At 55.1% G+C, this 27,870-nt stretch overlaps 15 protein-coding genes and 1 non-coding gene across 16 annotated transcripts; 10 read left to right on the forward strand and 6 right to left on the reverse strand.

Annotated features, from left to right (window-relative positions):
• The first annotated feature begins 50 nt into the window (after nucleotides 1-50).
• M421DRAFT_424713 (uncharacterized protein) lies at nucleotides 51-952 on the forward strand. Its single transcript, XM_033593847.1, has one exon. It carries the CDS (start codon nucleotides 97-99, stop codon nucleotides 745-747), a length of 651 nt encoding a protein of 216 aa, XP_033444829.1. The 5' UTR covers nucleotides 51-96; the 3' UTR covers nucleotides 748-952.
• A 136-nt stretch (nucleotides 953-1,088) lies between these two features.
• Nucleotides 1,089-2,766, forward strand: M421DRAFT_424714 (uncharacterized protein). Its single transcript, XM_033593848.1, has one exon. The coding sequence runs from the start codon at nucleotides 1,275-1,277 to the stop codon at nucleotides 2,400-2,402; it is 1,128 nt and encodes a 375-aa protein (XP_033444830.1). The 5' UTR covers nucleotides 1,089-1,274; the 3' UTR covers nucleotides 2,403-2,766.
• M421DRAFT_277298 (uncharacterized protein) lies at nucleotides 2,507-3,111 on the reverse strand. Its single transcript, XM_033588860.1, has one exon. It carries the CDS (start codon nucleotides 3,019-3,021, stop codon nucleotides 2,611-2,613), a length of 411 nt encoding a protein of 136 aa, XP_033444831.1. The 5' UTR covers nucleotides 3,022-3,111; the 3' UTR covers nucleotides 2,507-2,610.
• M421DRAFT_424715 (uncharacterized protein) lies at nucleotides 3,041-4,131 on the reverse strand. Its single transcript, XM_033593849.1, has 2 exons — nucleotides 3,690-4,131; nucleotides 3,041-3,548 (listed from the first exon to the last, which is right to left on the reverse strand). The coding sequence occupies exons 1-2, from the start codon at nucleotides 3,841-3,843 to the stop codon at nucleotides 3,202-3,204; spliced, it is 501 nt and encodes a 166-aa protein (XP_033444832.1). The 5' UTR covers nucleotides 3,844-4,131; the 3' UTR covers nucleotides 3,041-3,201.
• Nucleotides 4,132-4,337: 206 nt separating this feature from the next.
• M421DRAFT_424716 (uncharacterized protein) lies at nucleotides 4,338-7,753 on the reverse strand. The gene is made up of 2 exons (XM_033593850.1): nucleotides 7,227-7,753; nucleotides 4,338-6,994 (listed from the first exon to the last, which is right to left on the reverse strand). The coding sequence occupies exons 1-2, from the start codon at nucleotides 7,561-7,563 to the stop codon at nucleotides 4,764-4,766; spliced, it is 2,568 nt and encodes an 855-aa protein (XP_033444833.1). The 5' UTR covers nucleotides 7,564-7,753; the 3' UTR covers nucleotides 4,338-4,763.
• A 684-nt stretch (nucleotides 7,754-8,437) lies between these two features.
• On the forward strand, nucleotides 8,438-10,488 carry M421DRAFT_424718 (pre-mRNA-processing protein 45). Its single transcript, XM_033593851.1, has one exon. It carries the CDS (start codon nucleotides 8,499-8,501, stop codon nucleotides 10,164-10,166), a length of 1,668 nt encoding a protein of 555 aa, XP_033444834.1. The 5' UTR covers nucleotides 8,438-8,498; the 3' UTR covers nucleotides 10,167-10,488.
• A 166-nt stretch (nucleotides 10,489-10,654) lies between these two features.
• On the forward strand, nucleotides 10,655-12,024 carry M421DRAFT_277343 (aromatic compound dioxygenase). The gene is made up of 3 exons (XM_033588861.1): nucleotides 10,655-11,042; nucleotides 11,091-11,600; nucleotides 11,669-12,024. The coding sequence occupies exons 1-3, from the start codon at nucleotides 10,848-10,850 to the stop codon at nucleotides 11,900-11,902; spliced, it is 939 nt and encodes a 312-aa protein (XP_033444835.1). The 5' UTR covers nucleotides 10,655-10,847; the 3' UTR covers nucleotides 11,903-12,024.
• Nucleotide 12,025: 1 nt separating this feature from the next.
• On the forward strand, nucleotides 12,026-14,492 carry M421DRAFT_277344 (pyruvate decarboxylase). Its single transcript, XM_033588862.1, has 5 exons — nucleotides 12,026-12,281; nucleotides 12,332-12,515; nucleotides 12,566-13,831; nucleotides 13,882-14,004; nucleotides 14,066-14,492. Exons 2-5 carry the CDS (start codon nucleotides 12,392-12,394, stop codon nucleotides 14,383-14,385), a joined length of 1,833 nt encoding a protein of 610 aa, XP_033444836.1. The 5' UTR covers nucleotides 12,026-12,281; nucleotides 12,332-12,391; the 3' UTR covers nucleotides 14,386-14,492.
• A 652-nt stretch (nucleotides 14,493-15,144) lies between these two features.
• M421DRAFT_t114 lies at nucleotides 15,145-15,227 on the reverse strand. The gene has a single exon. It is a non-coding gene; the product is annotated as a tRNA-Val (tRNA).
• A 1,020-nt stretch (nucleotides 15,228-16,247) lies between these two features.
• Nucleotides 16,248-19,735, forward strand: M421DRAFT_424720 (glycosyltransferase family 8 protein). The gene is made up of 4 exons (XM_033593852.1): nucleotides 16,248-16,544; nucleotides 16,594-16,621; nucleotides 16,718-18,423; nucleotides 18,781-19,735. The coding sequence occupies exons 1-4, from the start codon at nucleotides 16,512-16,514 to the stop codon at nucleotides 19,435-19,437; spliced, it is 2,424 nt and encodes an 807-aa protein (XP_033444837.1). The 5' UTR covers nucleotides 16,248-16,511; the 3' UTR covers nucleotides 19,438-19,735.
• Nucleotides 19,736-20,302: 567 nt separating this feature from the next.
• On the forward strand, nucleotides 20,303-21,785 carry M421DRAFT_72097 (beta-Ala-His dipeptidase; the record flags this gene model as incomplete). The annotated part of the gene is made up of 2 exons (XM_033596845.1): nucleotides 20,303-20,431; nucleotides 20,484-21,785. 2 exons carry the CDS (start codon nucleotides 20,303-20,305, stop codon nucleotides 21,783-21,785), a joined length of 1,431 nt encoding a protein of 476 aa, XP_033444838.1.
• A 257-nt stretch (nucleotides 21,786-22,042) lies between these two features.
• Nucleotides 22,043-22,702, forward strand: M421DRAFT_72122 (uncharacterized protein; the record flags this gene model as incomplete). The annotated part of the gene is made up of 1 exon (XM_033596848.1): nucleotides 22,043-22,702. One exon carries the CDS (start codon nucleotides 22,043-22,045, stop codon nucleotides 22,700-22,702), a length of 660 nt encoding a protein of 219 aa, XP_033444839.1.
• Nucleotides 22,703-23,494: 792 nt separating this feature from the next.
• Nucleotides 23,495-24,208, reverse strand: M421DRAFT_23567 (uncharacterized protein; the record flags this gene model as incomplete). Its single annotated transcript, XM_033588443.1, has 2 exons — nucleotides 23,495-24,007; nucleotides 24,152-24,208. Coding segments are annotated over 2 exons (570 nt in total), but the record flags the coding sequence as incomplete, so codon positions are not given.
• A 90-nt stretch (nucleotides 24,209-24,298) lies between these two features.
• M421DRAFT_8684 (uncharacterized protein) lies at nucleotides 24,299-24,666 on the forward strand (the record flags this gene model as incomplete). Its single annotated transcript, XM_033597596.1, has 2 exons — nucleotides 24,299-24,504; nucleotides 24,579-24,666. The coding sequence occupies 2 exons, from the start codon at nucleotides 24,299-24,301 to the stop codon at nucleotides 24,664-24,666; spliced, it is 294 nt and encodes a 97-aa protein (XP_033444841.1).
• M421DRAFT_424723 (uncharacterized protein) lies at nucleotides 24,629-26,252 on the reverse strand. The gene is made up of 2 exons (XM_033593853.1): nucleotides 25,714-26,252; nucleotides 24,629-25,665 (listed from the first exon to the last, which is right to left on the reverse strand). Exons 1-2 carry the CDS (start codon nucleotides 26,024-26,026, stop codon nucleotides 24,929-24,931), a joined length of 1,050 nt encoding a protein of 349 aa, XP_033444842.1. The 5' UTR covers nucleotides 26,027-26,252; the 3' UTR covers nucleotides 24,629-24,928.
• A 273-nt stretch (nucleotides 26,253-26,525) lies between these two features.
• M421DRAFT_424725 (uncharacterized protein) lies at nucleotides 26,526-27,036 on the forward strand (the record flags this gene model as incomplete). The annotated part of the gene is made up of 3 exons (XM_033593854.1): nucleotides 26,526-26,568; nucleotides 26,675-26,710; nucleotides 26,790-27,036. The coding sequence occupies 3 exons, from the start codon at nucleotides 26,526-26,528 to the stop codon at nucleotides 26,873-26,875; spliced, it is 165 nt and encodes a 54-aa protein (XP_033444843.1). The 3' UTR covers nucleotides 26,876-27,036.
• Nucleotides 27,037-27,870: the final 834 nt, after the last annotated feature.

Below are 27,870 nucleotides of genomic sequence, written 5' to 3' on the forward strand. Positions count from 1 at the left end.
CTTAAACAGCCCAAGCCGAAGCAGAAAAAGCCTGAAAAGAAGACTTATCCCCCACCCCGCAAGCTGACAGTCAATATAGTTGACGGTAAGACCAATATGGTCATCCATCAGTACGTGACTGTTTACCGACTCATGGCCATCTCATCCCAGGCGAAACAAGTCCTTGAGTGGAAGCCACGGGCCGGCCAGTATAAGATCTACGGAAAATATAGCCGGGCCGCTATGTCCAGCGTGCTCGACGCCATCGTTTATCTCCAGCCCATCCCCATCTCCACAACGGTACTTGCAGACAACTTTCTCACATATGAAGCGTGTCTGCGCCTGGGCATCTCTAACAAACGCGCCGAGCTGAAGCCTTTGCTCACTGCTGTCTATGACCAGATCTCCAAGGGGCCCGTTGACAACGAGGTCCTGGCGTTCGTGACCTACCATCTCGGCAGCAAAGACCCGGTGTTCAGACACACAGCCAACGTCCTGTGTCACCAGCGCTTCATCAAGTCCGTACCCGATGTGAAAGAGTTCGAGAAAATGGTAGCGAAGAAGCCTGCACTGCAGAAGGCCGTGTTGCAGATTGATCAGGCGCACAAGTCGCGGCGGCAGGCATATGAGGCGAAGAATCAGGCAAGATCTGGTAGCGAAGCCGACGACGAAGCATCTGGTAAGTCTGCTGGTGACGAGGAGAAGGTAGTAGAGGTCAAGACTGTCGAGAATATGCTTGAACAGATTGCGCGGGAGGAAAGAGGATGATTACAAGCAGAAGAAGAAACTTCTGGGTCTGTTTAGGAATGATGGCGCGGTACGCGAGCCCACAGATGAGACTGAGAAAGTAGAGAAGATTGACGAGACGGAGAAGCTTGAGTAAAGCGCTGTAAGTGAGACCAGATTTCATTGATACAATCTTTTATGTACCATTCCTTCAAACATGAGCAATAGCAGAGACGGTAAATTCGTGTGTCTCATGGTATGGTAACAGAGTGAAGACAGTAGGCGGTGATGACCTTGACTAGCGTGACGCACGTGGCGCCTATTGCCGTGACTACGACAATGATGTCAAGCAGACCCTGGACCCACTCCAAGCTTGAACCTGGCGCTGCGCATGTGAACAATTCCTCTTCTCCACAGGCAGCAACGCAACGAAGTCGTGCAATATTGAAGCCTAGAAACAGCCGAGCTTTGTACTTGCAGCAGTGCTGCGTCCAGAACACACGACCCTTCAGGCACCAATAACTACAACAACAACACCTCTCGGCGCAACACCAGCAGAACAGCTTACCATGACACCCCTCAAAATTTCAATACCAACTGCACAAACCAAGACCCCGGAAAGCGGCAAACCCTACACAGAATACACAATCAAAATCGACCATCCCTTCCCGCGCGCAACATCCTCCGTCTCAAAACGCTACACCGACTTCTCGAACCTCGATTCTGCATTACGCAATGCCGTTGCTGCACCACCCGCCTCCCTCCCACCAAAATCGTGGTCGCTTTTTGGACTAGGCAGTTCGCTTGGGTCGCCAGAGCAGGTTGAGAAGAGGCGGAAGGGCCTCGAGGAGTACCTGCGCGCGATTGAGAATAGCGAGGATGCGCGGTGGAAGGCTGCGAAGCTGTACAGGGAGTTCTTGGGGCTCGATGATAGGGAGGGGAAGAGGGCGGCAGGGTTCCCAGGAAGTCAATTTGGAAAGGATCGAGTGAGGGATAGTTCGGATTGGCTGGACAAGCACGCCGAAGTCAAGAGCAGTTTGCAGGATGCAAGGAGGTGGTTGACGGCGAGGGAACAGGCTACTGCAGCAAGTGCGCAGCATGATGCTGCTGCGAATGCTAAGCGGAGTCTGTTGCGCGCCGAGTCTCTACTTGCTGCGCTGGAGGAGGGTCTGAGGAGACTGAGTGGGACAAGCGGCGATGAGTGGAGCGGCGAGAAGCTGGGTGATGGCGAGGTACGTCGGCGGAAAGATATGATTAGCTCGAGTCGTAAGGAGCGCGACGGCCTGGAAAGCGTCCTGAACACCATGGCCGCGAAAGCCGCACTCTCCGGGTCTGGCACCCTCTCTACACCCAGCACATCCAGCGCCGCCGTCACCGCCGAGCAGAAAGCCGGGCTCTTCAAAGGTGCATCGAAGCCCTCAGGCCGTCGAGTCCTCGGAGGCACACCCGTGGAGACCGAGCGCACGCGCGAGCTGGACAACGAGGGTGTGTTGCAGCTGCAGAAGCAGGTCATGCAGGAGCAGGACGAAGATCTTATCGACTTGACGACGGTGGTGCAGCGCATGCGGCAGATGGGCGTTGCCATCAACGAGGAGATTGTGGAGCAGAATGCGATGCTAGGGCTGTTGGAAGAGGATGTTGAGAGGGTGGATGGCAAGATACGGATTGCGAAGAAGAGGGTGGATAAGATTCGCTGACTAGTGGTTTTGTTTTTGCTAGACTTCAGCAGAGCGTACATTGCAAGGTGTCTGGCGCTATTTGACTATGGACAGCATTGCAGCGATGCTAGCACGCGATCCTCAGATCGAATTTTTGCAAACCTTTGGGAATTTGAACTCAACGGCGTTGCTCATCATCGCAGTTGTGTGGCTTGGTGTGGAGCCCTCCACGAGGGTGGGCTGCCGGTCAGCTTTCGTTCCTGCCGTTCCCACCCAGTCTCTGTTCAATCGGTAGGTAGTTAAGTCTCGACGCCCAAACTACGGAGAATGGTAAACCTGATAGATTCAAGCTCTGGTTGTGAGATTCGCAGCCAAGTTCGCAATGCCATCTTCTGCGAACCAGCAGACTTTCGTTTGCTGTCTGTGCATGTATCTGCGCCTTTCTCTGGTCGCTTGGAGTACATGACCTATCTCGTATCCCCATTGAGATCTCCACTCCATGGATCCGGTTGTTAGCTACATGACTAGATTGAAGTGGGCATAAATGGAAGAAGAAAGGCTCGAGAGTTTTGAAGCATGTGAATCGACTTAATGCGGAACTGATAGCAGGAGACATTGCACGACAGAGACGCATCACACAAAGACGCAATCTAAGCATCTCAGATAGTGTGACCTAAACAGAATCATTATATAGCTACTAGGCAAGGATATTATCAGTTGTCATCTCGATAGTAGAATAACTGCGATTCGCTCCTAGAAAAGACCTAGCAAGTAAACAAAGTGGTATCACGTATCATCTCAACACCCCTCACCGTCGTTCTCCTGCTTCACCCCCCTCCTACTTCTTCTCCTCACCCTCCTTCTTCCCTCCCCAAAGCCCCCCAAGATAACCCCCAGCACTCTTCCCCGCATTACCAACACCACTCCCCACCGCCCCAGCGCCGCCCTTGACACCATCAACAGCGCCCTGCCCGTACCCGCCCAGCGGTCCCTGGCTCTCAAGCGGCTTCCCCTTGTCGTCCTTGCCGCCGCGCTCAGCGCGGTTGATGCCCTCCTTGCTCAGCGCGTCGCCGACAGGCTGCAGGAGTCCGCCTTGGCCGACCTGGCCCGACACCATGCCATGGACGCCGTCTTGGAGGTTGTCGACTTGCGAGACGCCTGTTACTTTTGTTTTGTCGAGGTTCTCTGCGCCAAGGATTGTCAGTGGAGATTCAGATGTGCGGATACAATGTGTGTGCAGACGTGGGGAGGAATGGAAACGTGGGGTGTTTTTTGTGGGGACATGTGGCATGGTGCAGCTACGCGTGCAACGGAATGGGGACGTACGTTTTGTAGCATACGACGCTTTGTTGTCCTTGGTGAACCACTGAAGGTACTTGTCCTCCATCCAGGGGACCCAGTTGTCGTACTGGCGGTTGTAGTAATCGCCGGCTTGCTGCCTGTAGGTCTTGCTCTCGGCGTTCTTGTTGTCGTTCGCCATATTGACGTATATTCAATGTGCGATGCGATAAGCTTAGAGGGAAGTTATGTAGGTACGGAGTGTATGAAAGGATCAATAAAGACCATGGATTGGTACGCTGCAGCTATATATATTGGAGTATCTCACAGGGCCCTCGACCGGCTCGTCATCCCACAGTGATCTCATCTGCGATCACCAGCCCAGGATCATGGCCCACGCAGGCGGTTGGCGATGTGGTGACAGGGGTCGTGCCTGGTGTGTGGACGTCGCACGTCATACGTCATCAGGCTAGACCAGTGATCGTCCCGCGTGGACGCAAGCTCAAGCGGGCCAGATCAAGTTTCCACGGGGCCAACGTCGCGTCAACGTCTGAACCGTCCACTAAGGGTCACTCGCGGCGCAATGTGTCGGCGCCTTGCCAATCCAGTGTGGCGCAGATGTTCAAGATCTTGTTGTGTTGTTGTGTTGGCCAAGTCGATCGCGTGGATCGAAAGCAAATCATATGCAAGGAACAGGGAAAATTGAGAATGTGTTGTATGAGTAATCGAACCTACATACGCACGCAACCTTGATGCGTAGTACAATATTGCTATGCTCATCGTGAACGTGAAAATCGCTGCATGGACGTCTTGTCGTCGATACTGCGCTGCGCTGAATGCATTCGTGATGCCCGTCGAATGCCCTGTTACGCCTTAAGAATCGTCCATGAAAAAGATGTGACCGCTATGAAGATCTCTTCCAAATCTCGACAGATGTTAATCGTACATCGTGTGGCTACAGCCGCCGCCGCTGAACACGCAATGCCGTGACGCACCGTTCCGGCACTGGCGAAGTGCGTAAGAGATACTGTACAGTAACGCATCGGCCGGACGATAGACTGGGTATATATCGTTACAATCGTCAGAAACGCTCAATCAAAATACATGCAGGTCTGCATCTGCTCACTGTCCGGTACTTGCTCCTCTCATCCTTGTGCGACCCAGGCTCATGCTGCGACTCAAATCTGCTGTGGTGCCAATCGAATTGCGGTTGGGGTTGATGCGATTCGCGCCGAGTTGGAGTCGCTCTCGTAGACCGTTGACAGTCTGCTTCTCGACCGCAGGTGAACTCTGTCGGTCAAAGTTGAAGCGCCGTGTGCTGTCTCTGAAAAGGAGACCGTTCTCATTTGGCACACCAGTCACGGTTGGCCGTCGTTGGCTCGGCGTGGGCTGAAATTTAGGTGATGGCTGCAATTCCGGCATAGGCTCCTGCGACGTGTATGTTCTACTATGTCGGTTTTTCTCGAAGCTGCTGTTATTGACATTGGTGGGAGTGCTGGTGTTGGTGTTGATGCTTCGCAACTGTCTGAAGTCTGTCATTGCACGGGATGGTGCGCGCAGTGTATCATCTTCATCTTCGTCTCCATCTACATCCGCATCTGACTGGCGTCGAGTTCGGTTCATACTAGTGCTTGCTCGCTGCACACGTGAAGCAGTGAGCGGATCGGTCGAACCATTGGTGTCCCGACTGGTCGGGCGTTTACTGGTAGAGGCTGCAAGCATGCTGGTTCTGCGGGCTTCAATACGCTCAAGTGCTCGGCTGGGACTAACACCCGAGAACGAAATGACGCTGTCGGTGTCCTCGCCATCGCGTGTTGCCTTTGGTGACTCGCCATTGACCTGTACACTGGGCCTGCGTGCAGCAGCAGAAGCAGCAACAGCAGCCGAGGAGCGCATAGCAGGACTCACCAGACTTGGCTTAGTGTCGCACAATGCTATGCACAGCTCTGTCAAACTACGACAGAGATTGTCAGCTTTACGGCGAACTTGTCGATCAGCCGCTCCAGCACCACTATAGACTGAGGCAGCGGAGCTCAGCATGCCTGTGCTTCCTGCCATCTCTGCTAGCGCAATAGCCTCTGCTGCTGTTGTTTCAAGTGCGCGATACACTGAAATTGTGGTGTGCTGTTTGGCCTTTGCAAGAGCATCTCTCAGTAGCGGATGTACCTTGTTGGCAGGCGCTTCGACAGTCGATTCTGACGGCGATCCACTGGGTTTGCGCTGCTGATGTGGCGAGGAAGAGACGGTGGTAGCTGTTGTGTTGGCTGTTCGTGGGCGCTCAGCGGAAGCCTGAGCAACTGCGGCATTGGATGTTGCTGGAGTCTTGCCGCCACCTATTTCTATCTTCTTGATCCTCGTCTTCAGCTCATCCAATTCATCCCATACTGAAGCCGCCGGACCAGTTGAGCCATGGGATTCGGTATCGTGGTGTGACGACGCTTCGTGTCTCGACTCGGATTGTGGTGTTTTTGGCTCCAGGCGTGCGGGTGTGTAGCTCAGATTGGAAGGTCGGTAAGCATATGTAGCCGCGCGCTTCGGCGGCGTCTGAAGCGTATCAGGAACAGAGGGTCGTCGCATAGAGGCAAGGAACTCGCTGGGAGAGAGCTCTGCATCTCTCCTGGACGACGAGAAAGAGGTCTTGGCATTGAGCTCGGGCAAGCGTGTGCGCTGTGTGTCGGTCGGGTTGGTTGGTGAAAGTGGTGACTGATATGTCGTCCTGGCTGGGGCGGGAAAGGTGGTGGTTCGGCGAGGCAACGCGCTTGCTTTGGGGTCGGTGGAGGAGGTGAAGGGTATGCGGCTTGTGGTGGGTGTAGTGTAGGCAGACATGACGTGCGCTGGCGAGGACGTTTGCGCACCGGAGGGTGTCGAGTGTCGGTTGTTCACCCGGGCAATGCGTGAGCGCAGGCGGTCCTGTCGCGCAGCAGCATCGATGGCACGTCGTTTTGGCGCATTGTCTTCGGCGATGTTCAGAAAGAGGTCCTCGCTCTCGGTGCCAGACACGTTCCTCTTTGCGCGTCCAATGTGCGCGCTGCGAGTGTCGTCGAGGCCAGAGGACTCGTCCCGCATGCTCGCCATGTGTCGCGAGGAGCGCACGCTGGTGACAGTGCTCTGGCGGGAGAGCGTTGGCTTGCTGGCTGCCGGTATGGACGCGGTGGCCTCGCTTGCGCTCGACGTGTCTGAGTCGTCGTCGTCGGCCTGCGGGCCCATCCGTTGCAGACCAGCGATAGGCGTCGGCAGCCCTGAGTGCTGTCGCTGGGGCTGGGTCGGGGTCGTGGCAGGCGCCTTCTTGCGCACGTAGTCCGAGTTCCCTCGTGTGATCAAGCTGACGGGCGGTCCACGCGAGTTGTTTATGCCTGCAGATGAACACGGTCAGCCATGTCCCAGAGCGCTGGGAGCGCCAATTGGCGAGAACAAGAGACGAGAGCGCGAGCTGGGCGTAGTGCTTGAACAGTGCATTGCGCTGTCACGCTGGGAGTGAGAGGGCTGAGGCGCTGCTGAGCTGCCAATCGTCGACCAGGAGACGGTTGCTTACTACGCTGTTGTTAGCACCAAACAACGACCACGATGGCGCAAACTGTATTTACCCATGACCACTGAATGAAGCGGGCGGTCTCTTGCTTCCGGGCGAGCGCAGGTCGGTACCTGAGCCCGAGGAGCCGGAGGAGCCGGGCTGTGGGGAGAAGTAGGACGCGGAGGCAGAGGGCGCGCTCTGAGCAGGCGCCGTAGGCGTGGTGGGGTTTGTTGTTGCGCGTGGCGCGCGCGAAGAGGAAGCTGAGGGACTTTCTTTGTCTTTATCTTTTCTCGGGGACGACGAAGGCAGGCGCAACAGCGACGCGAAACGCTTGTGCTTTGCAGGCGGTGCGGTGGTTTGTTGCATGTCAGGTTGTCGCGCATTCGGCTGGTGTTGAGAGATAGCCGGCATGGCTGCAAGGTGCGCCGGTGAATCCGCTGGCAGCTGCAGGGTTACCGCTGTACAACTATAAAATCAATATACCGCGCGTCATGCTTGTGACACGCTCGCGACCGAAATGCTGTCCCTCCAGAAGGTCTACAGTGTGCGAATTGGTGTTTCCTCCCTCGCGACTGCGCGACACTGGCACATGGACCGTTCGTCTAGGAGGGCCGAATCCTTCGTTAGAGGCACGGTCCGGACCACCTTGTGCACGAGAGGCACAACTCTAGCCGTAAGCTAGTAAGACAGACGCTGAACGGCCGCCAAAGGGAGGACCAAGTGACGTGCAGTTGGATACGAGCTTGAGAGTTGCACAGCATCGACTTTGCGAATGCCCATGATACCTTCCTTACGACCAACCTCTCCATTATTACCATCACGGGCAATACCTACGCTGCCGACTTGGCCCTCACAATTTCGAGGATTCAAACTTCCCCACAATTCGACATGGATTACAGGATTCGAAACGACCGAACTTAATTTCAGCCGAAGACGTGTGCAGCTGAGTGAAAACGGGCTAGTGAAATTACTTGCTGTGATAAAAACGACACTGCTGTTCCGTGTCGTGTCTCCCTGGCGCTGGGCACCATATGCGTCGAACTACCAGAAGCATGTGCACCACTCCGTTGAGGGGACATAAGACGACGAGTGCTTGGACGAGAAGCGCGTAACAGAACCGTGTACCATGTGTGAAATCTGTACAATTCAAAGCAATTCTCACGAAACTTCATGCTGGTGTTCGAGTGGACGTTGTTCGTTAATGTTCTTTCGGGAGGCTCGGCCACGCTGCTCCGCGCTCTTGCCAAGGCGGCTTCATGTGAGTGAACTTTTGCCTGAGATCACCAACAACGCAAAAGATCCTGAGGATCGCCAAACCACACACACCTCCACCCTCACTCTCCACCATGTCTGTCGCTGCTCTTTCCAAGTCGCTGCCGAAGCCCAAGTACACAGGCGAAGAGGAGGAATTGACGCGCAGCACACGCGTGCTGAGCTCTGAGCAGTACGAGACTCAGGTTGCGAGACGGCAAAACGGACCACCCCCATATGGCAGCCGTCAAAGCTGGCGGCCGCGCGCCGCTGAAGATTTCGGCGATGGCGGCGCATTTCCTGAAGTTCACGTAGCGCAGTACCCTCTCGATATGGGGAAGAAGGGCCAGCCATCGACGTCGAATGCGCTCACACGGCGGGTGGATGCTGAAGGAAAGACAAAGTACGACGAGATCGCCAGAAGAGGGCATGGCGAGAACAGAATAGTGCAGGCCAGCTTCAAGGACCTGATTCCGCTGCGACAACAGGCCAATGCGGGCGAGCTTGATTTGGATCGGCCCAGTCAAGAGGTTGTGCAGGCTACAAAGGCGAAGACAGAAGCAGCGCTCCTGGCGCTTGTTCAAGGGCAGACAGCTGCGCAAAAGCCCAAGAACGTCCAGGGCCGCAAGGACGACGAGCCTACATTCGTGCGATACACACCAACCGCGCAGATGGGCGAGGCACAGGGTAAGACCCGCATCTTCAAGATTCAGCAGCGCCAGCTCGATCCCATGGAGCCGCCGAAGTTCAAGCACAAGCGCATTCCACGTGGTCCTCCCTCTCCCCCACCTCCGGTCCTCCATTCGCCGCCACGAAAATTGACCGCAGAGGATCAAGAAATGTGGAAGATTCCGCCGCCGATCAGTAACTGGAAGAACCCCAAGGGCTACACAGTGCCGCTCGACAAACGTCTGGCAGCAGATGGGCGCGGTCTCCAAGATATCACAATCAACGACAAATTCGCGCAGTTTGGCGAGGCGCTGCAAGCTGCAGACAGGCATGCTCGTGAAGAGGTCAAGCAGCGTGCCATCATGCAACAACGATTGGCAGAGAAGGAGAAGCTGCAAAAGGAAGAGCATCTGCGCAACTTGGCCAAACAAGCTCGCGAAGAACGCGCAAACGCTGGACGTCGCCGCTCGTATAGCGACTCGGAGTCGGACTCGGAACAAGAGGAGGTCCGCAAACGACAGGACGCGAGAAAAGAACGTCGCGAGGACTTCCAGCGAGAGCTGCGACAGGCGAAGATGGGCACAGAACGCAAGATCCAGATGCTTGCTCGTGAACAGAACCGAGACATCTCAGAGAAGGTTGCGCTCGGTCTTGCAAAACCCACACAAGGCGGCGAATCCATGTACGACGCACGGTTGTTCAACCAGTCTAGCGGTTTCAACGCAGGAATCAACGAGGACAATCACTACGACAAGCCTCTCTTCGCTGCCCAGGACGCGATCAGTAGTATCTACCGACCAACAGTGCAGCAGGACGACGGAGAAGACGACGGTCAGACATACGACCGCATCACCAAGTCAAGCAAATTCGAGGTGCTGGGCAAAGCAGGCAAGGGCTTCAAGGGCGCTGATTTACAGGAGCAAAGAGACGGTCCAGTACAGTTTGAGAAGGATACCGATGATCCGTTCAATATCAATGCCATGATCAATGAAGTCAAGGGAGAATCTAAGAGCGGCGAGAAGCGCTTTGGCATGACAGATCCCAAGGAAGAACGGTCGACAAAGCGCGCACGAGTAGAGGAGGACAGCGATTGAGGTACCCGAGGTTGTAATTCGTATTGCATTGTATAGGCATGGACCAAGAGTTGTCCCGCGCGATAACCTGAGATTGGTAATTTGAAAATAGGCAGTATCGCTACCTATATCACTATCCGAGATTATGGTCTAGAGAAGGGTACCGGTTGCGCGGTGAGTGGGCCACTTGGGCGCGATGACCATCGGCTGCGAGCACACTTCGTACTTGGTCTGTCGGAGTCAAAAAAGTGATGCTCCAATGTTTGAGATTATTGTAACACCAGAATACCACACGAGCTCATGGCAAGTATGCATACATGTTCCCGCCAGCTTTAGACCCCGCATCCAGCTACATTTACAATACCGTGCTTTCCCTGCGACGCCGTTTAAGCCGCTTACTGCCCATTGCGGATCATGTACTTTGTGATTGGCCAGGCTCACCATTTCGGATGCTTTCGGTTATTATCCGCTCGCTGATGGTGCTTCTTCCGAAGGTCGCCGGGTAGTCCCACAAAGTGTAGGAACTCTGTTTGCGACTACTGGCATGATCAGCACGGCCAGTTCTTACGGAACTGACCCTTTAAAGCTGCCCTGCATGGCCGCACATAGGCTTCTTGATCTCCTGCTAACCTATCGTACGACTAACCGCTACGCAGCGCCTGATACCATTTGGTACTTTGTTTGAGCTCGAAAGCAGTCACAATGCCCGCCGCAGCAGTCGAAGACAGCAAGGCGCACAAGTTCAACCCCAACTTCACACAACAAGTCCTTGCCGCAACAGGGCAGAATGTCAATCTGAGGGTTAAGCAGCTCACACACAGCTTAATCAAGCACCTGCACGATTTTGCGCGGGAGAATGAGCTCACAGTCGACGAGTGGATGATGGGCGTGGAGCTGGTAAGTGACTCCGTAGCACGTGTATGTATACCATGCTGACCACTCCAGATGAACGAAGCCGGCCGCATGTCCGACTCGAAGCGCAACGAAGGTCAACTGCTCTGCGATGTGCTCGGCCTCGAATCCCTCGTCGACGAAATTACCTACAAGCTCGCAACCGACGCCGCCGACGAGCCAACTGCAACCGCCATCCTGGGGCCTTTCTACAGACACGACGCGCCCAAGCTGGAGATGGGGAGTAACATTGTGCGAGGCAAGCAGGAAGACGGCGACAGGACGTGGATGCACGGCACCGTCACGGACTCCATGTCCGGCAAGCCAATCGAGGGCGCGGTCATTGATGTCTGGCACACAGCGCCCAATGGGCTGTATGAGCAGCAGGATCCCGACCAGCCCGAGATGAATCTGAGAGGCACTTTTACTACGGGTAAGGACGGGAAGTATGACTTCTACTGCCTCAGACCTGTGCCGTATCCCATCCCATTCGACGGGCCGGCGGGCAAGGTGTTGCAGGCGCTGGACAGACATCCGTATAGGCCGGCGCATATCCACTTCCTCGTAAGACTTCCCCTTTGGCCCTCCACAGCCATCTCAACTCATGATCCATACCTGACAATGATCTACAGCTCCGAGCCGCGGGCCACAAGCCCATCGTCACACAGATCTTCGACCGTAGCAGCAAGTACATCGAAGACGACGCCGTGTTCGCAGTCAAGGACAGCTTATTGGTGGACTTCACGCCGTTCAAGGGCGATCCGAATGCCGAGTTCGAGCTGCCGTATGATTTCAAGATGGCGACGTTTGAGGATGCGAAGAATGGGATGCTGAACGGCAGCACGGAGGAGAGCGGAGCCGTCTAGGTACAGCATTCACAATGCACTTTGCTATGAACATGAATGACACTGTTCGCCTTCTTCGTTGGCACACCCTCTCCTAAAGAGCTTCTTGAATCATGATCTCTTCCCGAATTGGGGCTTTCGTTCCGATGAAGGGATTTCCCCGCATTGTGGGGCTGGGCCGCTTTGTACCGAGGCTGGGGCATGCAGTACGATACACCGACGCCCTGCAACACCACGCCCTGCAAGTAGACGCCTGTTAATTACATGACTTTATTTCTGTAGATACTTCAGAGACAATCATTCAATTTTGTATGTCGTGGTCGTCTTGTTGCCACAGTCTTACATTTGAGGTCAAGTCATACTTGTCATACTGTCAAGTCACATCGTAATCCGCACTAAAGTACTATTGCATCGTCGCTCAATTCGACGATTTTAGCTGACAATCACCAGGCAAACACACTTCAGCTCCATTGCCGACGACATCTTCCTAAACAGGCTACGTCTTTGGAAATGGCCTCAAACGGGAGTACAGAACCAGCCCCGGAGGGGGTAAAGACGGGGAGGATCACCCTTGGGCGGTACATGTGGGAGCGTCTTCACCAAGTCGGTGTTGAAACTATATTCGGCGTACCTGGTAATTCGAATTGCCACAAAGTATACGAATGTCTACTAATACTTGATCAGGCGATTTCAATCTGCAATTCCTCGACTCCATCTACCAAACTGGCGGACTCAAGTTCATCACCAACCAAAACGAGCTCAATGCCGCATACGCTGCTGATGGATATGCCAGAGTAAAGGGCGCGCCAGGATGCTTCGTCACTACTCACGGCGTGGGCGAGCTGAGTGCTCTCAACGGTGTAGCCGGTGCAATGTCGGAGCATGTCAAGTTGATCCACGTCGTCGGCCAGACGACACGCACGATGCAGAAGAACCACATGATGATCCACCACTCCATCGGACGAAAGCCAGACCACCAGACCTACAATAGATGCTCGGAGCCTGTACGATATGCTGCAGCAGAGCTATGGGACATTGAGACTGCGCCTGCCGAAATCGACCGCGTCATCAGGGAATGCTTCATTAAATCCGGCCCAGTGTACATATTCTTACCCCTCGACTTGTCCGCCGAGGAAGTTGAAGCTAGTCTTCTCGACACCCCAATTGACACCTCTCCGTACATCGACACAGAAGCCCAGAACGCGGCAGTCCACGCCATAACCAGCGCTCTAAGCGCCGCAAAACATCCCAGCATCCTCATCGACGCTCTCGTACAACGCTTCGACGCCATCTCCGAGACACAACAGCTCATCAACACGCTATGCGTACCCGTCTTCTCAGCAAACATGGGTAAGGGCATCATCGACGAAACCTCCCCGTTCTACATTGGGGTCTGGAACGGCGCGATCGGAACCCCCGGTGTGCTCGAAGCCGCCGAATCCGCAGACCTCATGATAACGCTAGGCTACCTGCCTGCAGACACAAACTCAGGCGGGTTCAGCCGCAAGATAGAAGAAGCAAAGACAATCCACATCAATCCGCATTCTGTCGTTGTCTTCGGCAAAGAGTATCCCAAGACCAGTATCAAGCCGCTGCTCGCTGCGCTTGTAGACGCTCTGCCCGCGACGCCGCAGCATAGTGTCCCCAAGGCTGTGCTCCCACCACCAAGGACCCCGCTGGATAGAGATGCGAGCCATATCACGCAGTCGTGGCTGTGGCCGCAGATCGAGAAGTTCCTGCAGCCGGGCGATGTGATTGTCGGCGAGACAGGAACTTCCGTCTTTGGACTATGCGACATTGCGTTCCCGCCGTCTGTTCAATTCATAGCACAAGTCTACTACGGTAGTATTGGGTACGCGATGGCTGCGACGCTGGGCATTGAGATTGCGCGGAAAGAGCTCGAAGGGAAGGCGTCGAGACAAGGAAGAACGGTGTTGATCACAGGAGACGGTTCGCGCGCATCCACACGAAAGAACCCAGTAGATGACTAACGCGACCAGGTTCAATGGCACTCACGATCCAAGAGCTCGGGACCATGATCAAAGCCGGCATCGCGCCTGTCATCTTCATCATCAATAACGAAGGCTACACAGTCGAGCGCCTGATCTGGGGCGCCCAGCAACGTACACGACCCCCCCCCCCCCCTCTCCTCCTCCTCATGCCTGCACGACTGACTCAAACCAGCGTACAACGATATCGTTCCCCATGACTACTTACACCTCCTCCCGCTCTACCACCACCCCTCGCCCGACACCAGCTTCCACCGCGCGACCACCAAGACGCAGCTCGAGCTCATCCTGGGGCAGAAATGCATCAAGACGCCCGTGCATCTGCAGCTGATCGAGCTCGTGGTGCCGAAGATGGATACGAGTTGGCGCTTGGGCGCGCAGCTGGCGTGGCGGGGCGAGAAGGATGCGGAGAGGCTGACGAGGGAGGGGTTTGTGGATACGTATGGAGGGTGGGGATTGGAGGGCGTGGAGAAGGGCAGTGTGAAGTGGAGTTGAGCGTGTGGACTAGAGGGGGTTTCTGGCGCGTGCCGATCAGCGAGCTAAAGGTTGCATCGTGGGTGTGTAGTGCATCGAGCAATAGCAATCATGTTTATCCTGAGACACCGCTGTTCCATTCCGTTGGTGCTAGTCACAGTCTTTCAGTTCCATGGATCTTCTGCCAATGCAACTTACCAAGTAATCCTTCGAACCTATCTTCTTAACCGTCGCGCGGACTTGCATGGAGTGGATGAGGTGTGAGATTAGGTTCTTTGCGTAAAGCCTGGGTTTAGGAAAGACTCGAGTTATCTCGAGTATGCTAAGATTGTTACCAACATCGTTGCTCAAGCCTGCTACTGGGCATTCGTCGGCTTGTGTACTTCTTCGATCGTTCTGAGCTTCTGCAAACTGATGTCAATGCTACAATGTGCGCAACTCTTCTCTTGCTGTGAATGTGAGTGTTGCCGTGCAAAGCCGTGCAGATCTTTTCAGCGTTGATTACACGGCGACCCTGGGGTTTCAAGATGCAGTTTTGCGAAGCTGTTCGTACATCTCTTGCTCTTGCAGTCGATCAATAAGACAAAAATGCAAATCTCAACAGAATCTCTTCTCCCCGGCAGAACGCACCCAATCCTGGTCCTTCTCGGTCAGAGAGACTGATGAAAAAGCCAAGCCCATCAGGGTTTCAATAGCACTATTTCCGTGCGAGTCGGCAAAAAGATGAACTTATCCGGTCGACGAATTGTGAGATGGGATGAAGCAAAAAAAGAAATCACATGATTCGACCCAGACTTGAACTGGAGACCTTCAGTGGACTAACAATGTTAGACTGACGTGATAACCAACTACACCATCGAACCATTTATTGTGATTGATGATGTTTTGAAGTGTAATGTCTATTATAATGCACCAAATATAACATGCCTCATCTTGTTTCGAGTAAGAAACATCAAGTCTCGTGACTCTTGTGTTCTTTTGGCGACAGTGTCGCGTCCTGTAAGATGTGTGGTTGCGTAAGCAGAGTCCTGGCCGAGCTTTAGAAAATTTGCTGTTGGACCTTGCGCAAACCGAGACAAGCTTCTTAACGCTCCAACTTGCCATTTTATTGGCGGACGACCGACATCCGTACTTGATACACCAAACTGCAAGCACGTCGTGACATCGGAAGAGCCCTCGACGGATAATTGCACGCTCGCATGCCCATGCTTCATTAATGGTGGTCATCCTGCATGGGAGCCGTCCGTGCGCGATTGATCCTCAAGCTCTTGCTCCCGTCCTTTCCGCATCCTCCATGATGCTGTTTCTGGCCGTGTATCGACAAGCTCACCTCAGAGCTGCGCAACAGCATATGGACAATCAATGTGGATGTCTGTAAGTCTCAGGTCCACACGATTCCAAGCTTCGCAGGCGAAGACCTAAGAGAAGAATGTCGAATTCGGAGATACAAATCCATGCTGCTCATGCGTCCAAGGTCACGCGGGCGATGGCCGTTGAACTGATGGCGTTTAGCGTTACAAGTATGAGGCCAGCCACAGGGATCTTGCAAGCGGAGGTGAGTGCGGAGTCGGACTGCGGTCACACGATTGGCGGCACCACGCATGGGTACGGGCCGCCTCATGAGAAACTGTTTTTGATAGAAGAAGGCGCGAGGGATTCGATAGGTAGGCCTCTGCCAGAAAGATCTCTATGTGATAGCAGCTGTAAAGCCTCGATGACAGCGGCCTCGTGGTTCACGCGATGGAAGAGCTGTGGAGTTAGCGCTGCCATGACGCACCGCGTAGGCTGGCCACCATGCGTCCCAAGCTCCACAACCGAACCGTGGGATCCATCATCTCTCAACCAATTCTTCGTGTATTGCTTGTGCCGCATTTGGTCAATTGCTCTAATTTTTGTGCCAGCGCATTTTCTTCTCTATTTACCATAACCCACCAAGCTCTCATCTCAAAAATCTGGAAGTTGCGGGCTGTGATCGCACTTGTCAAGCTCCTGCAGGTGCCCAGTAGTTGCCGCTCGCGTTCGGTACATGCGATCACCTACGTCGTTGCGGGGAAGCTAGCAGCAAGGTCGCATCTAACCAAGCTGTGCGAGACAGTCGGTCTCTCTCTTCTTACCACTTTGTGAATTCTCGCAGCTCTTGGTCCAAGATGGCGCCAGCTTTGGAAGATGTGTATTGCACGGTAAGCTTCTCAGAAGTACCTGAGACACGCGAGCTGACCGGATCCACAGCTTCTCATGAGCGACTCCTACTTGCCTGGTACGTACGACAGCCGAGACAACAAAGTTTAGCTCGATCTCGATGTCCAACGCTTAATTCAAGACAACTGGGCTTGCTGCTAATTGCGCACATCAGGTGCCGCCGTTCTCGCCCATTCTCTACGCGATGCTGGCACGGCGAAGAAGCTGGCCGTGATGATCACACTGGAGTCCCTGTCAGCGGAGACTATCACTGAGCTCAAGTTACTCTACGACTATGTAATACCTGTCGAACGCATACGCAACACGAACATGGCCAATCTTTATCTCATGGGCCGCCCCGATCTGTCGTATGCCTTCACCAAGATCGCGCTGTGGAGACAAACCCAATTCCGCAAGATTGTATATCTTGATGCTGACGTAGTAGCATTGCGAGCGCTGGACGAGCTGTTTGACATCGAAGCATCCTTCGCAGCTGCACCAGACATTGGCTGGCCGGATGCGTTCAACAGTGGTGTCATGGTTCTGAACCCAGACATGGGCGAATACTGGTCACTCCACACAAAGGCTTCTGCTGGCGACAGTTTCGATGGTGCAGACCAAGGACTGCTGAACCAGTACTTCGAGCACCGTCCGTGGCAACGCCTCAAGTTCACGTACAACTGCACGCCGAATGCCGAGTACCAGTGGGAACCAGCATACAGATATCACAAGCGTGACATCAGCGCCGTGCACTTCATAGGAAAAGACAAGCCATGGTCCCCGAACCGCACGGCTGGTTCAGGAGTTTACGGCGAGTTACTGGCTCGTTGGTGGGCTGTACACAACAGACATCTGCAAGACAAGAGGTCAGCCCGTCGAGAAAGTAAGATCACTGGTGAGGTTCAAAGCAGCTCGGGCACAAGCACGAATTATGCCTTGCAGCCTCAGTCCGTCCCTGATATTACTATTGGCGAACCTGCCCCAACCGCTGAGCCATCCATGACCGACCCCAGCGAAGCTGCTGAGGATATTGACCAAGGTCTAGTGGAACCCACACCCACAGTACAGCAACGCCAGTTCTCTGCTCCAGAGATGCAATGGGATGCGACTAAATTTGAACCTCCGGCGCAGTCGAAACCAGAAGCCGCCAACTTCCCTCGCGAAACGTACACATTCAACGAAAGCAGACAACTGTTCAACGCACCATCAGCATACCCAGAGCCACCGCGAGACATGTGGTACAAGGTACCCGAGACCAAGCCACAGCCATACGAAGCGCCCAAGCCCATCTTTCCATGGGAGAGGGAGTCTTCACGACCTAAGCCTACACGTGTCTTCGCAGAGGACCATCCGCCGCCGGCCCCGGCACCAGCACCAGCCACTGCGCTCGCACCTGAAGTGTCCGAATTCGAAGCTTCGCCACCGACATCCAAATTCACGACTACGCACTTCGATCACGACAGTAGTCAGGATCAATGGACACGAGCGAAGCCTACAAGAGTGTGGATAGACGACCATCCACCGTTCAAGCCAAGAACTGCTGAGGAATCCTGGCAAGCCTTTTCGCAAAGCAGTGCTAATGCATGGGATAGTGTTCCAGGAATTGACAATTATGTTCGGTCAATCATGGAAACACAGACAAAACGAGACAAAGTCCAAGGCTTGCAGCAGGCAACTGGCACGAACGATCTGGGTTCACCATTACTGTCCCGGAAAGACCGTCGCGAAAGCCTGATCCTTACCGATTTCCCGACAGCTGTCGAGCGACCTAGCTTGCCGGTCACTCCAGCACCAGTACGACGCCCCACATTTTGGGGCGAGGAAAGGGACGAACAGGGCGAACTGCCGGCAGCGGAGGGCGTGCCGGATCAGAACGAATGGGTATGTCCACAGTGCGGCTTCTCCTCCTCCCATGCATCCGCTTTTAGTCGCCGCCGCGGCTCCTTTGTCTCTGTCAGCAAGCATGTCAAAGTTCCCGCGTCCACTGTTGCATCTGTCATCGATGCCCCAATTTCGGCCAAAATCGAGAAGAAAGATACAGTAGGCCTGAGAGATGAGATACCACTTGCCGAAGAACAAGAAGCTGAGGAAGAGGCTCTCGAGGAGACAGAGGAAGAGGCACTGAGCCCGCAAAAGACAGAGCCAAACCCTCGCGATGGGCTGAGCGTCACTGGTGTGCCATTGGCATCTTTAACCGACCCAAGCTTCCTGACGAAACAAATCTAACTGCCTTTAAAGAATCCCGAAGCGAAGCTCGAGCAGCTGAGAAGATCGTCAGTAGTTGAGTTTGAGCATCTCAAGAAAGACGAGCATCCAGAGGCGCCACTGCGCGCACTACCCGAACACTCGGTCTTGGGCGATGAACACGGCGAAGAGCTACAAGTCGGCGGTATCGTTGTAGCCAAGAGCGACCGACCCGCAGCACGATTCTCAACCCGGCCGACATCCACCGAACAATCCGCATCAAGTCAGCACAGTTCGCTGTCATCTTCACTGAAGGGAGGGCGAGGCAATAAGATTGGTTTCACCATGGACGACTTTGGTACGAGCTTTGAAAGGAGGGAGAAGAGCGCAAACTCTTTTGATGGTCCAACCTTTCCGTTCGAGGACACCACTCCCGTCGAGGCTTTCCCGAAGGTCGAAGGCTTTACTGAGCGCGACTTTGGTGGCGACAGCACGAATGACAGTGAGATCCAGTATGCTTCCACAATTACGCACCACTCGATGGGACCTGGCCATCATGTCACCTCGGATGGCCGCATCAAGGCCGGCGAACTAACTTTCAATATCCCGGGTTTCAACTCAGAGAGCACGTCCGAGCTCATTTCTCCCATCGGTGACGCACTCAGTCCTACCACTACTAGAGAGGACAGGAATGGTCACGGCACGCTCTGATCGCTCATACGGCATGAATGAAGCTACGGGTAACGTGTGAATTTGGGCGGTCTATTTGATTCGCACTTGAGCATCGTTGTTCTGGTTGTTCTCTTTGATAAGACAGCCACGGCTGCCGTATTCTTGCATTTGCATCAGCATTGCATAGCGATCCGTTCCTTCTGGTCGTCTTTTATCATTTGGTCCCTACCGTATCTACTTGTGGGAGATGTACGTATGAGTTTTATGATAATATGTAGTTAATGGTCATCCATATCGTCGCACTATATGACAGTCGTCTGTTTGACTTAGACCTACGAGCTTCTAACAGAATGGAAAAATCTCCAAGGTTCCATGGACACGAGCTTGAACGTGCAGGGTCCTGCCTAGTCTAAATTCATCAAAGGAAGGTGGTTTTACATAAGAAGTGGGACCGCAGCATTCTACCGGCCGAGGCACGCTGTCCTTCCGAACGTCTATGATGCCAGATTAAGCTCATCTAAGCATGCTGGCAAAGGCTTGTTGTATTTGGATTTTGTGTGTATCGCGCCTCCGCACTGAATAGCCTCGCACGCTTGGACCAGTCGATTCTCAGAAAGGTGGTGCTGGCGAAGGTTAACGCGTGACGCTTCCGTCCGGTACAACGATGTCACGCTCACTGCGCTTGGTGGGGCGGCAGCATCAATCACCCCTCCAAGCAGCTGCGGGCGCCTTCACACCTTCCCGTTTGACTCCACCGAGAATAAGCGCGCACCGTATTGGCCGAAGCTTCCTTTCTTCTACGCCTGCGCGAAGATTCACACCATCTCTCCAGCGTCTCGACAAATACACCCCCGAACGCCTACCCAACGCCGAGTGGCCGTATCTATACTCAAAGTTCAACAAGATGGCGAACCTCGACTCTTACTTCCAGCAGGTGGACTCTCTGCAAGACAAGTTCATCGACAGGCTCAAGGAGGCTGTCGCTATTCCCAGTATCAGCTCTGAGGACCAGAGGAGACCCGATGTCGTCAAGGTACGGCTGGCACAACAGTGACGAAAGAGCGTGGAACTGATAAGCGCAACAGATGGGCCACTGGCTCGCAGATCAGATCAAGGCGCTCGGCGGTGAAGTCGAGCTTCGTGAGCTTGGAAAGCAGCCCGGACGCGAGCACCTCGACCTCCCTCCCTGCCTTCTCGGTCGCTACGGAAACGACCCCAAGAAGGTCAACGTCCTCGTGTACGGCCACTACGACGTTCAGCCTGCACAGAAGTCCGACGGCTGGGCGACTGACCCCTTCACATTGAGCATCGACGACAAGGGCCGCATGTACGGCCGTGGTAGCACAGACGACAAGGGCCCCGTACTGGGTTGGCTGAACGCAATCGAGGCACATCAGAAGGCTGGCGTTGAGCTGCCAGTCAACCTGGTCATGTGCTTCGAGGGAATGGAGGAGAACGGCTCCGAGGGCCTCGACGACACCATCCGCGCCGAGGCCAAGAAGTTCTTCAAGGACGTTGATGTCGTTTGCATTTCGGACAACTACTGGCTGGGCACAGAGAAGCCTTGCCTCACATACGGTGTCCGTGGATGCAACTACTACTCCGTTGAGATTGCCGGCCCTGGCGCTGACTTGCACTCTGGTGTCTATGGCGGTGTCTCGCACGAGCCCATGACCGACCTGGTCCGTATCATGAACTCGTTCGTCGACCCTGACGGCAAGATTCTCATCAAGGGCATCGACGAGCTTGTAGCCCCTATGACTGAGCAGGAAGAGGCGCTCTACCCTCCCATTGCTTTCACGATGAACGACTTGAAGGAGTCGCTCGGCGGCGAGGTTTCGATCCACGGCACCAAGGAGGAGGCTCTCAAGGCTAAGATGAGGTACCCTTCATTGTCTCTGCACGGTATCGAGGGCGCTTTCTACAGCGAGGGAGCCAAGACTGTCATTCCTGCAAAGGTCGTTGGAAAGTTCTCCATCCGCACTGTGCCCAACATGGAGATCGACCCCGTCACCAAGCTTGTCGAGAAGCACGTCAACGACGAGTTCGCCAAGCTGAAGTCCAAGAACAGGATGAAGTTCAACGTCCTTCATTGCGGAAAGTGGTGGGTCGAGGACTTCAACCACCCCAACTACACAGCCGCCGCCAAGGCTGTCGAGAGGGTTTTCAACGTCAAGCCTGACATGACCCGTGAGGGTGGCAGTATCCCGGTCACTCTGACGTTCCAGGAGGAGCTGGGCAAGAACGTGCTGCTCCTGCCAATGGGCAGCTCAACAGATGCCGCTCACTCTATCAACGAGAAGCTGGACAAGCGCAACTACATTGAGGGTACCAAACTGCTCGGAGCCTACCTACACTACGTCGGTGCCGAGCTCAAGAAGGAGTAAAGCACTGACGGACATGCATGCAAACGCAGTAAATAGCCAGAGCGAAGTAAATATACCCAGTCAAACATAACGCTCAAAAGTCTATCATTGTCATGTCTGTGAAGTGTTGATGCTTGTCGCAACAAAACGTCTCGGCGCGGAGTGGTTTGACCCACTTTTCTGGTAGCGTGGTCCAAAAGTTCCTCCCCGAATTGCACCCCTTCACCGCAGGCCATCACATCCGTCGTCGACGCCCGCCCCACGCGTCCCATTGCACAATGTCGGCCAGCCAATCCGTCCTCCGCACATGCCTCAACACACGGCAGCCCTCTCTGCTGCCGCGGGTGCAATGCCGCCACGAATCCACCGCCCGCCGTCACAGAAAGCTGCTCGCGCTTCCTGAAGCACCTTCCTACACACCCTCGACCACGGAGCCCTCATTAATCTTCAACCCGCCCTCGTCTGCGCCCAGCGTGTACCACACACCGCTCAAGTTCCTGCCTAAGGACGATAAGCGCCGCCAGATGTACAGCACCGCGCTGACGCAGTCGACCACCGCCGCGCTGCGCCAACGCACTTCCCCCGTCGCCGCGCCCGGAACGCCGCTCTCGTCGCCCTCCTTCTTGCCGCCGCGGCCGTCCGCCGCGCTTCCCGCGCCCGTGCGCACGCCGTACGACAAAAAGTACCACCTGACCGAGGCGGAGATTGCTGAGATCCGCAAGCTGCGTCTCGGTGACCCGCATAAGTGGACGAGAGTCAAGTTGGCGGAGAAGTTCGGGTGCAGTCAGTTCTTTGTCGGTATGGTGGCCAAGGCCCCGGAGAAGGCGGCCAGCGTTGAGCTGGAGCATCAGGCGATGCGGGAGAAGTGGGGGAAGAGGAGGCGCGAGGCAAGGGAAGAGAGGGAGAGGAGGAAGATCCTGTGGGGGCGGGATCTCTGAACAACGAGCTCACAAGAGAGATGGGCTGGAGACGGAACTGCAAGAGCAGCCTGCGATGGGCTGCAGGCGAGCGATGAGCGGACCACGCGCACTCGAGCGGACGACGGATGAAGCGAAATGTGTATAAAACTGTTCTTGCATGGTTGTAAGATAGCAAGGCTGGACACGAGGGATCTGGCTGGCATATGCATATCAGGAGCTTTTTGGCGGGCTGTACTTTCTGTAACATACCACTGTCGAATGACAAGACTCAAACGCAATCCCAATTTCCACGAACCCCGATCTATCTCGTCTACTACACCGAGTACCGTGGAATACGTCATCTATCCGCGCGAGCGTGCTGGTGAGCCGCTCACCCACATCCCATCTCATCGCTCACTCACCCCTCTCAACCTCGACGCCCCGTGGCCCAACTCTAAACACAAACCCCTCCCCATCCTCCCCCGACCCGCCCCTGGCCGTGTGCACTTCAAACCGCCCCCGCTGAACAATCTCCCATCTCTGCCCCCCCTCGGCACACGCCTGCTCAACGCCCATCTCCGGCGCAAACCGCAGCACCTCGACCCGCCTCACACCCAGCCTTGCAACACGCAGTCCGCTCGGCCACTGCGTGGGCAGCGCGGGCCGGCAGCTGTGCGGCAAGACGGATGCACTCGTCAGCACGAGGTTGCATTGCAGCATGCTCCGGAGCTGGGCGAGTTCGGTGGTGAGCTCGCGCGAGGCGTTGGACAGCGGGTTGGACGTCTGTCTACCCGCTGGCGAGTGTGGGCCTGGAGAGCGCAGCGACCAGATGAATGCGTCGATGTCTTCGAGGATCAGCGAGTGGAGGCGGCGGCGTGTGCTTTTATGGCTGGGGCTGGCGAAGAGGTAGGCTGGCGTGGCACGCAGGGTGGCAAGCAGAGACGGCCAGGATGTGGGGTGGAAGATGTGCACGTGGGATAGGCTGCTGTGTGTTAGTGTGAGCAGTGAGGCTTGGACGGTAGACGAGAGCGTGGCGATTGGGGCGCCAAGTTTGGTGGCGAGCAGGTCTAGGGTGACGATTGCGAGACGAGAGACGCTGAAGTGGCGTAGTGGGTCGAAGAGGATGATTGCTGCGTCTTGTCCGTTAAGGTTGGGGATGGAGTCGAATGTTGGAGGGAGGATGGCGTGGGCTATGATTAGGTAGAGCAGAGAGGTCTTGCCGGCTCCGGATGGGTGGTGGGTGGGTGTTGGTGATAACAGTTCAAGGATAGTTGGCGACGAGTTTGAGACCAGGGCATCGAGTTCTGGAATGCTGAAGGGCGTATTGTTCGTCGCGTCGCTGTCCTCGCTATTGCGATCGTCAGTTGTCGAACTCACACAATCAAAAAACAATTCAGTAAGCTCACCGCGCAGAGTCCAATGCCCGGAGAGAACTGAGTATCTGAAAACACATCAGCAACCTCCAAACTCCCGTCTTGACCATCATACCGCGCTCAATCCCTCCACCTCAACATCCAACAACAGCTTCTCCCCCAATCTCCTCGCCTCCACATCACCACTCATCGTCATCCCTCCTCTTGCCTCCTTCTCTTTCCTAACCCTCTCGCTGCTCTCTCCATCAACAGTCCACTCCCGATGGCACCAGCAACGCCCGTCCACGCCCTCAGCGCGCTCGAAACCCAGATCAACGTGCTCCCAAACGGGAAGCCGCGGAAACCGCCGGTGCGCCTGGCCGACTGCGCGCTGAGAGAGCTGGTGCAGTACAAGTGCAATATTGAGGTGTCGGAGAAGACCAGGAAGCCGGATGTTATCTGCGAGCCGGTGGTGCGGCTGTTGAGACAGTAAGTCGGCGCAACGAGGTGCTGCGGTGGTCTTGGCACGTGATTCGGTTCGGTGACGGAGCTGATGTTTGCAGATGCGGGAATGGATTGAGTGTTGAGACGACGGCTTGGGAGGGGTGGAAGGCGGGGCAGGAGCGTGATGGGAGCGTGGAGGGTGTTTGATAAAGGTAGTTGTGTTAGGGGAGGGGGGGTCGACTTCACACAAATACATGTATAATCTTATACAAGGCGTCTTGGAGGATTCGGAGGAACAGTGTCCGACTCGATTGCTGTTCTCGGTGGCCCGAAGGCTATGGTACAACGTCTACATAATTACTAACGCCTGCCACATGCTCAGGCCCCTTCCAGGGCACGCCAAAACGTGTATGCTGATCCCAAACGCCGCGCTGTAGAAATGCTGTGCAAACCATTGTCATTCAACTTTTCAAGCTCCCCTCGCCGACTTCCGCCAGAACCGCTGGTCGTAGTTGACATGCACACCTTCCTCGAGGTTGACGTTGCGGTCCACAATGGGCTGCCGTAATTGTCGCTCAACAAGGGGCGCATTCCAGCTGTCGTCGTCGGCCTCCATCTCCGCTTCTTCCTCCCTTGCGCGTTGCCGTGCCTCGCTCTTCTCGTGCTCTTTCTCCTCGTGCAGCAGGTCTGTCATTGCTTCCTGCCATAATCTGTCGCTCTCTCTCATGCGCGTGCTGCGTTTCCGCTTGCCCGCTGTCTGCTTCTGTATGCCCGCCTTTTGTGCTGCCATGAGCTTTCGCAAGCTCTGCTCTGCCAAGATGCCCTCCTCTGTCGCCTTCTCTCGGATCTTGCGTGGATCGTTCTCACGGCTCGTGAATACGGGCGTAGCCTTGTAGGTGTTCTTGGATGGGAATGGCGGGAAATGCTTCGGTATGTATGCTCGAGCTTCCTTGTCTGTTCTTCCGGACAGCTCGGGACCAAGTAACGAGTCGGTACTGATTGGTTGTGGTTCAGGTGGTGCAGGTGGGTCGAAGTGTGGCTGGAGTAATGACTTGGGTACCTCGCCCGTGTCCATTCGCTGTTCAAGGAGTCCTGAGCCAGCAAGACCAGCGTTGCCGAGCGCGTAGATCCAATCGTGGGCGACCGTCTCGGTGCGCCGCGCGCTGGTCATCGACATGCGCACGTTTGCCAGGAACTTGGTCATGTCTGCGCTGCATTAGCCAGGATATCTGCCTACGCGCCTAGTTGTCGTACATGAGTCAACCAGTCCTCTGAACTCTTCCAGCGCATCTGGTCGCGCGCTATCAAACCCCGTAGTCTTGCAATGTATAGCTATCGCGCGTCGCAGTTGCTGATCGTAGAAATCCTTGCTGTCGCCGAAATCGAATTCTGTACTGATGGGGTCGACCATATACTGCACAGGCTGCGTGTGGTGCAGCTGGTGCACGACTTTGCGCTTCTTCAGCGGCGCGCCGTGGTGCGTTAGGCCCGCTTCATCGTGGGGTCTCTTCATGGCTGCGATGGCGCCTCCACTGCTGGCGCTAGAGGGAGAGATGAGGCCTGGCATGTGCTGTAGGCGCAACGTGTTGGTAGGGGATGCTATACGGGGTGCTGGTGCGCAAGGCGGGGATCCAAGTGACGTCGCATGCGGTGCCCGCGCGGTTGCGTGGTCGTGTGTCGAAGGTGAGAGGGCGGCTGCGGGGCGACTCTGCAGCGGCTGCGGACTCTTGCGCACGCGACAATAGCTATTGGGAAAGCGCTGCGACGCACGGCGACTGATGGGTGCCGTCGTGGATTCTTTCACCTGCGTGGAGATGGCAGCCTTTGGGTCGCAGTTCCCCAAATGTGGCTCGTGCACTGCCAAGATGGATGACAATCGGAACTCACACCATTCAACTTCACGACCGCCAGACGACCTCCACCAGCTACCGCAACCCGCACCCCCGCCGCAAAACTCTCCACTCCCCGCAAACCGACTTCGCAATGGCCTTCAAACCGATTACCGGCGTATGTGTTGCCATTCAGCGTCCTGGGCAGCTATGAACAGGGGACTAATGACTGGACAGATGCTCCGCCGTCAGGTCGTGCTCGACCTTTCCGTTGCCATGGGTGCGTTGACAACCCTGCAAATGTCTTCAGAGCTTGATTCAACTTTTCAGCAGCTCTGGAGCATGTGCGCGCGGTGTGGGGAGGCTTGGCTAACAGTCAATCGCAGGTCTTGGTGTGACCGCTGGTTACGGCTGGTGGTACGGTACGTACTCAGCAACGGCATATCCATCGCTGCACACGGCTTGCTGCGAAAGTCGCGACCTGAGACTTACTTTTCCAAGGCTACCACGTCCCCGCCGTCCGTCACCGCGACGCTTTCTACCAGAAGCTCGAGGACGAGCGTGCCGCAGCCCTTGGTCAGAAATAAGCGACAAAGCATCACGAAACAAGATCTCCTATGTTCCGAGAATGCAAGCATGTATAGAGGGCTGCTGGAGCTGGGACCAAGTGTATCATAGGTGGGGTGATCCCCCGAAGGCATGCCAAATCGATATCAGCCAAGTCAACACAACGCCATGTCTCGTTCCATTGATCCAGCTTTGCACTCACTCATGTCCTTTCGCCAGAGATTGTATGCCTTTCGAAACATTGCCGGCAATACTCGATTTTCGATCTTGTCCACAGGCGCGGTCGCAAATACGCAGTTCGTGCGCCTGGACATCAGAGCAAGTGACCAACGTCATTCTGGATGAACGTTTGAGGAGTTTGGTCTCCTGGCTAGAGTTCTCTTCTGAGGGCTGCAACAGACTGCGTTCGTTGGAACGGGCACGAGGTCAATTTTCCTGCGTCTGTCAATCGCTGTCCATTTCCCCGAAGGTATCTATTCAGTACAGGCTTTCTCGGCGCAGGGAAATGGCCTGCACCTTCTGTTCACTTGCACTGACACGGCACTATATATCACTGCTACCATCCGGAATGAAGTTAGCCTCACCTTTTGAAAAGGACTCGACTCGAACCTGAATCTTCCGGGTCGATTCCATGCCGCGCAAAAGCTGGCGGTGCACTGTCACGCTGTGCACCAAAACTAATTGCTACAACACATGCAGGGGGTTGGGAGCTTGCTATTTAAAAACTACCGGAATTTACGGACTTGGCAACCTAACATAGCTCGAGATTCTCTGCAGTCAAGCATCTACGGACTACCTCTTAACGTCCGCTTGCATCCGTGATCAATCGACATCCAAATTGGTTTGACTGACATGACCTTGAGGGTATCTTAGTACCCGCCTCTGTAAGCCCGAAAGCGCGCCAGAACCCTTGCATGGAGCAGATCTGCACCTCAGGAACACACTTCTCCACAGAGATTATCCGTCCGAAATGTGTCGCGTCTGTCCAAGGTCGCTAGCCATGGTCGCATTAAGG

This window comes from Didymella exigua (genome assembly GCF_010094145.1).
Source record: "Didymella exigua CBS 183.55 unplaced genomic scaffold M421scaffold_37, whole genome shotgun sequence".
Classification (NCBI taxonomy): Eukaryota; Fungi; Ascomycota; class Dothideomycetes; order Pleosporales; family Didymellaceae; genus Didymella; species Didymella exigua.

Excerpts from the sequence above, each read along its gene's own strand:
- M421DRAFT_277298 (XM_033588860.1), bottom strand. The coding sequence starts at position 3,021 with ATGCTTAGATTGCGTCTTTGTGTGATGCGTCTCTGTCGTGCAATGTCT.
- M421DRAFT_424715 (XM_033593849.1), bottom strand. The coding sequence starts at position 3,843 with ATGGCGAACGACAACAAGAACGCCGAGAGCAAGACCTACAGGCAGCAA. Across the intron at positions 3,549-3,689 it reads AGCGTCGTATGCTACAAAAC|AGAACCTCGACAAAACAAAA; the intron begins GTACGTCCCCAT and ends TCCTTGGCGCAG.
- M421DRAFT_424720 (XM_033593852.1), top strand. The coding sequence starts at position 16,512 with ATGGCGCCAGCTTTGGAAGATGTGTATTGCACG. Across the intron at positions 16,622-16,717 it reads GAGCGACTCCTACTTGCCTG|GTGCCGCCGTTCTCGCCCAT; the intron begins GTACGTACGACA and ends TGCGCACATCAG. Across the intron at positions 18,424-18,780 it reads TGCCGGATCAGAACGAATGG|AATCCCGAAGCGAAGCTCGA; the intron begins GTATGTCCACAG and ends CTGCCTTTAAAG.
- M421DRAFT_424718 (XM_033593851.1), top strand. The coding sequence starts at position 8,499 with ATGTCTGTCGCTGCTCTTTCCAAGTCGCTGCCGAAGCCCAAGTACACA.
- M421DRAFT_424723 (XM_033593853.1), bottom strand. The coding sequence starts at position 26,026 with ATGCCAGGCCTCATCTCTCCCTCTAGCGCCAGCAGTGGAGGCGCCATC. Across the intron at positions 25,666-25,713 it reads CAGAGGACTGGTTGACTCAT|ACATGACCAAGTTCCTGGCA; the intron begins GTACGACAACTA and ends AATGCAGCGCAG.
- M421DRAFT_424713 (XM_033593847.1), top strand. The coding sequence starts at position 97 with ATGGTCATCCATCAGTACGTGACTGTTTACCGACTCATGGCCATCTCA.
- M421DRAFT_277343 (XM_033588861.1), top strand. The coding sequence starts at position 10,848 with ATGCCCGCCGCAGCAGTCGAAGACAGCAAGGCGCACAAGTTCAACCCC. Across the intron at positions 11,043-11,090 it reads GGATGATGGGCGTGGAGCTG|ATGAACGAAGCCGGCCGCAT; the intron begins GTAAGTGACTCC and ends TGACCACTCCAG. Across the intron at positions 11,601-11,668 it reads CGGCGCATATCCACTTCCTC|CTCCGAGCCGCGGGCCACAA; the intron begins GTAAGACTTCCC and ends AATGATCTACAG.
- M421DRAFT_424716 (XM_033593850.1), bottom strand. The coding sequence starts at position 7,563 with ATGCCGGCTATCTCTCAACACCAGCCGAATGCGCGACAACCTGACATG. Across the intron at positions 6,995-7,226 it reads CGCTTCATTCAGTGGTCATG|GCATAAACAACTCGCGTGGA; the intron begins GGTAAATACAGT and ends GTTCATCTGCAG.
- M421DRAFT_424714 (XM_033593848.1), top strand. The coding sequence starts at position 1,275 with ATGACACCCCTCAAAATTTCAATACCAACTGCACAAACCAAGACCCCG.
- M421DRAFT_277344 (XM_033588862.1), top strand. The coding sequence starts at position 12,392 with ATGGCCTCAAACGGGAGTACAGAACCAGCCCCGGAGGGGGTAAAGACG. Across the intron at positions 12,516-12,565 it reads AACTATATTCGGCGTACCTG|GCGATTTCAATCTGCAATTC; the intron begins GTAATTCGAATT and ends ATACTTGATCAG. Across the intron at positions 13,832-13,881 it reads GGTGTTGATCACAGGAGACG|GTTCAATGGCACTCACGATC; the intron begins GTTCGCGCGCAT and ends TAACGCGACCAG.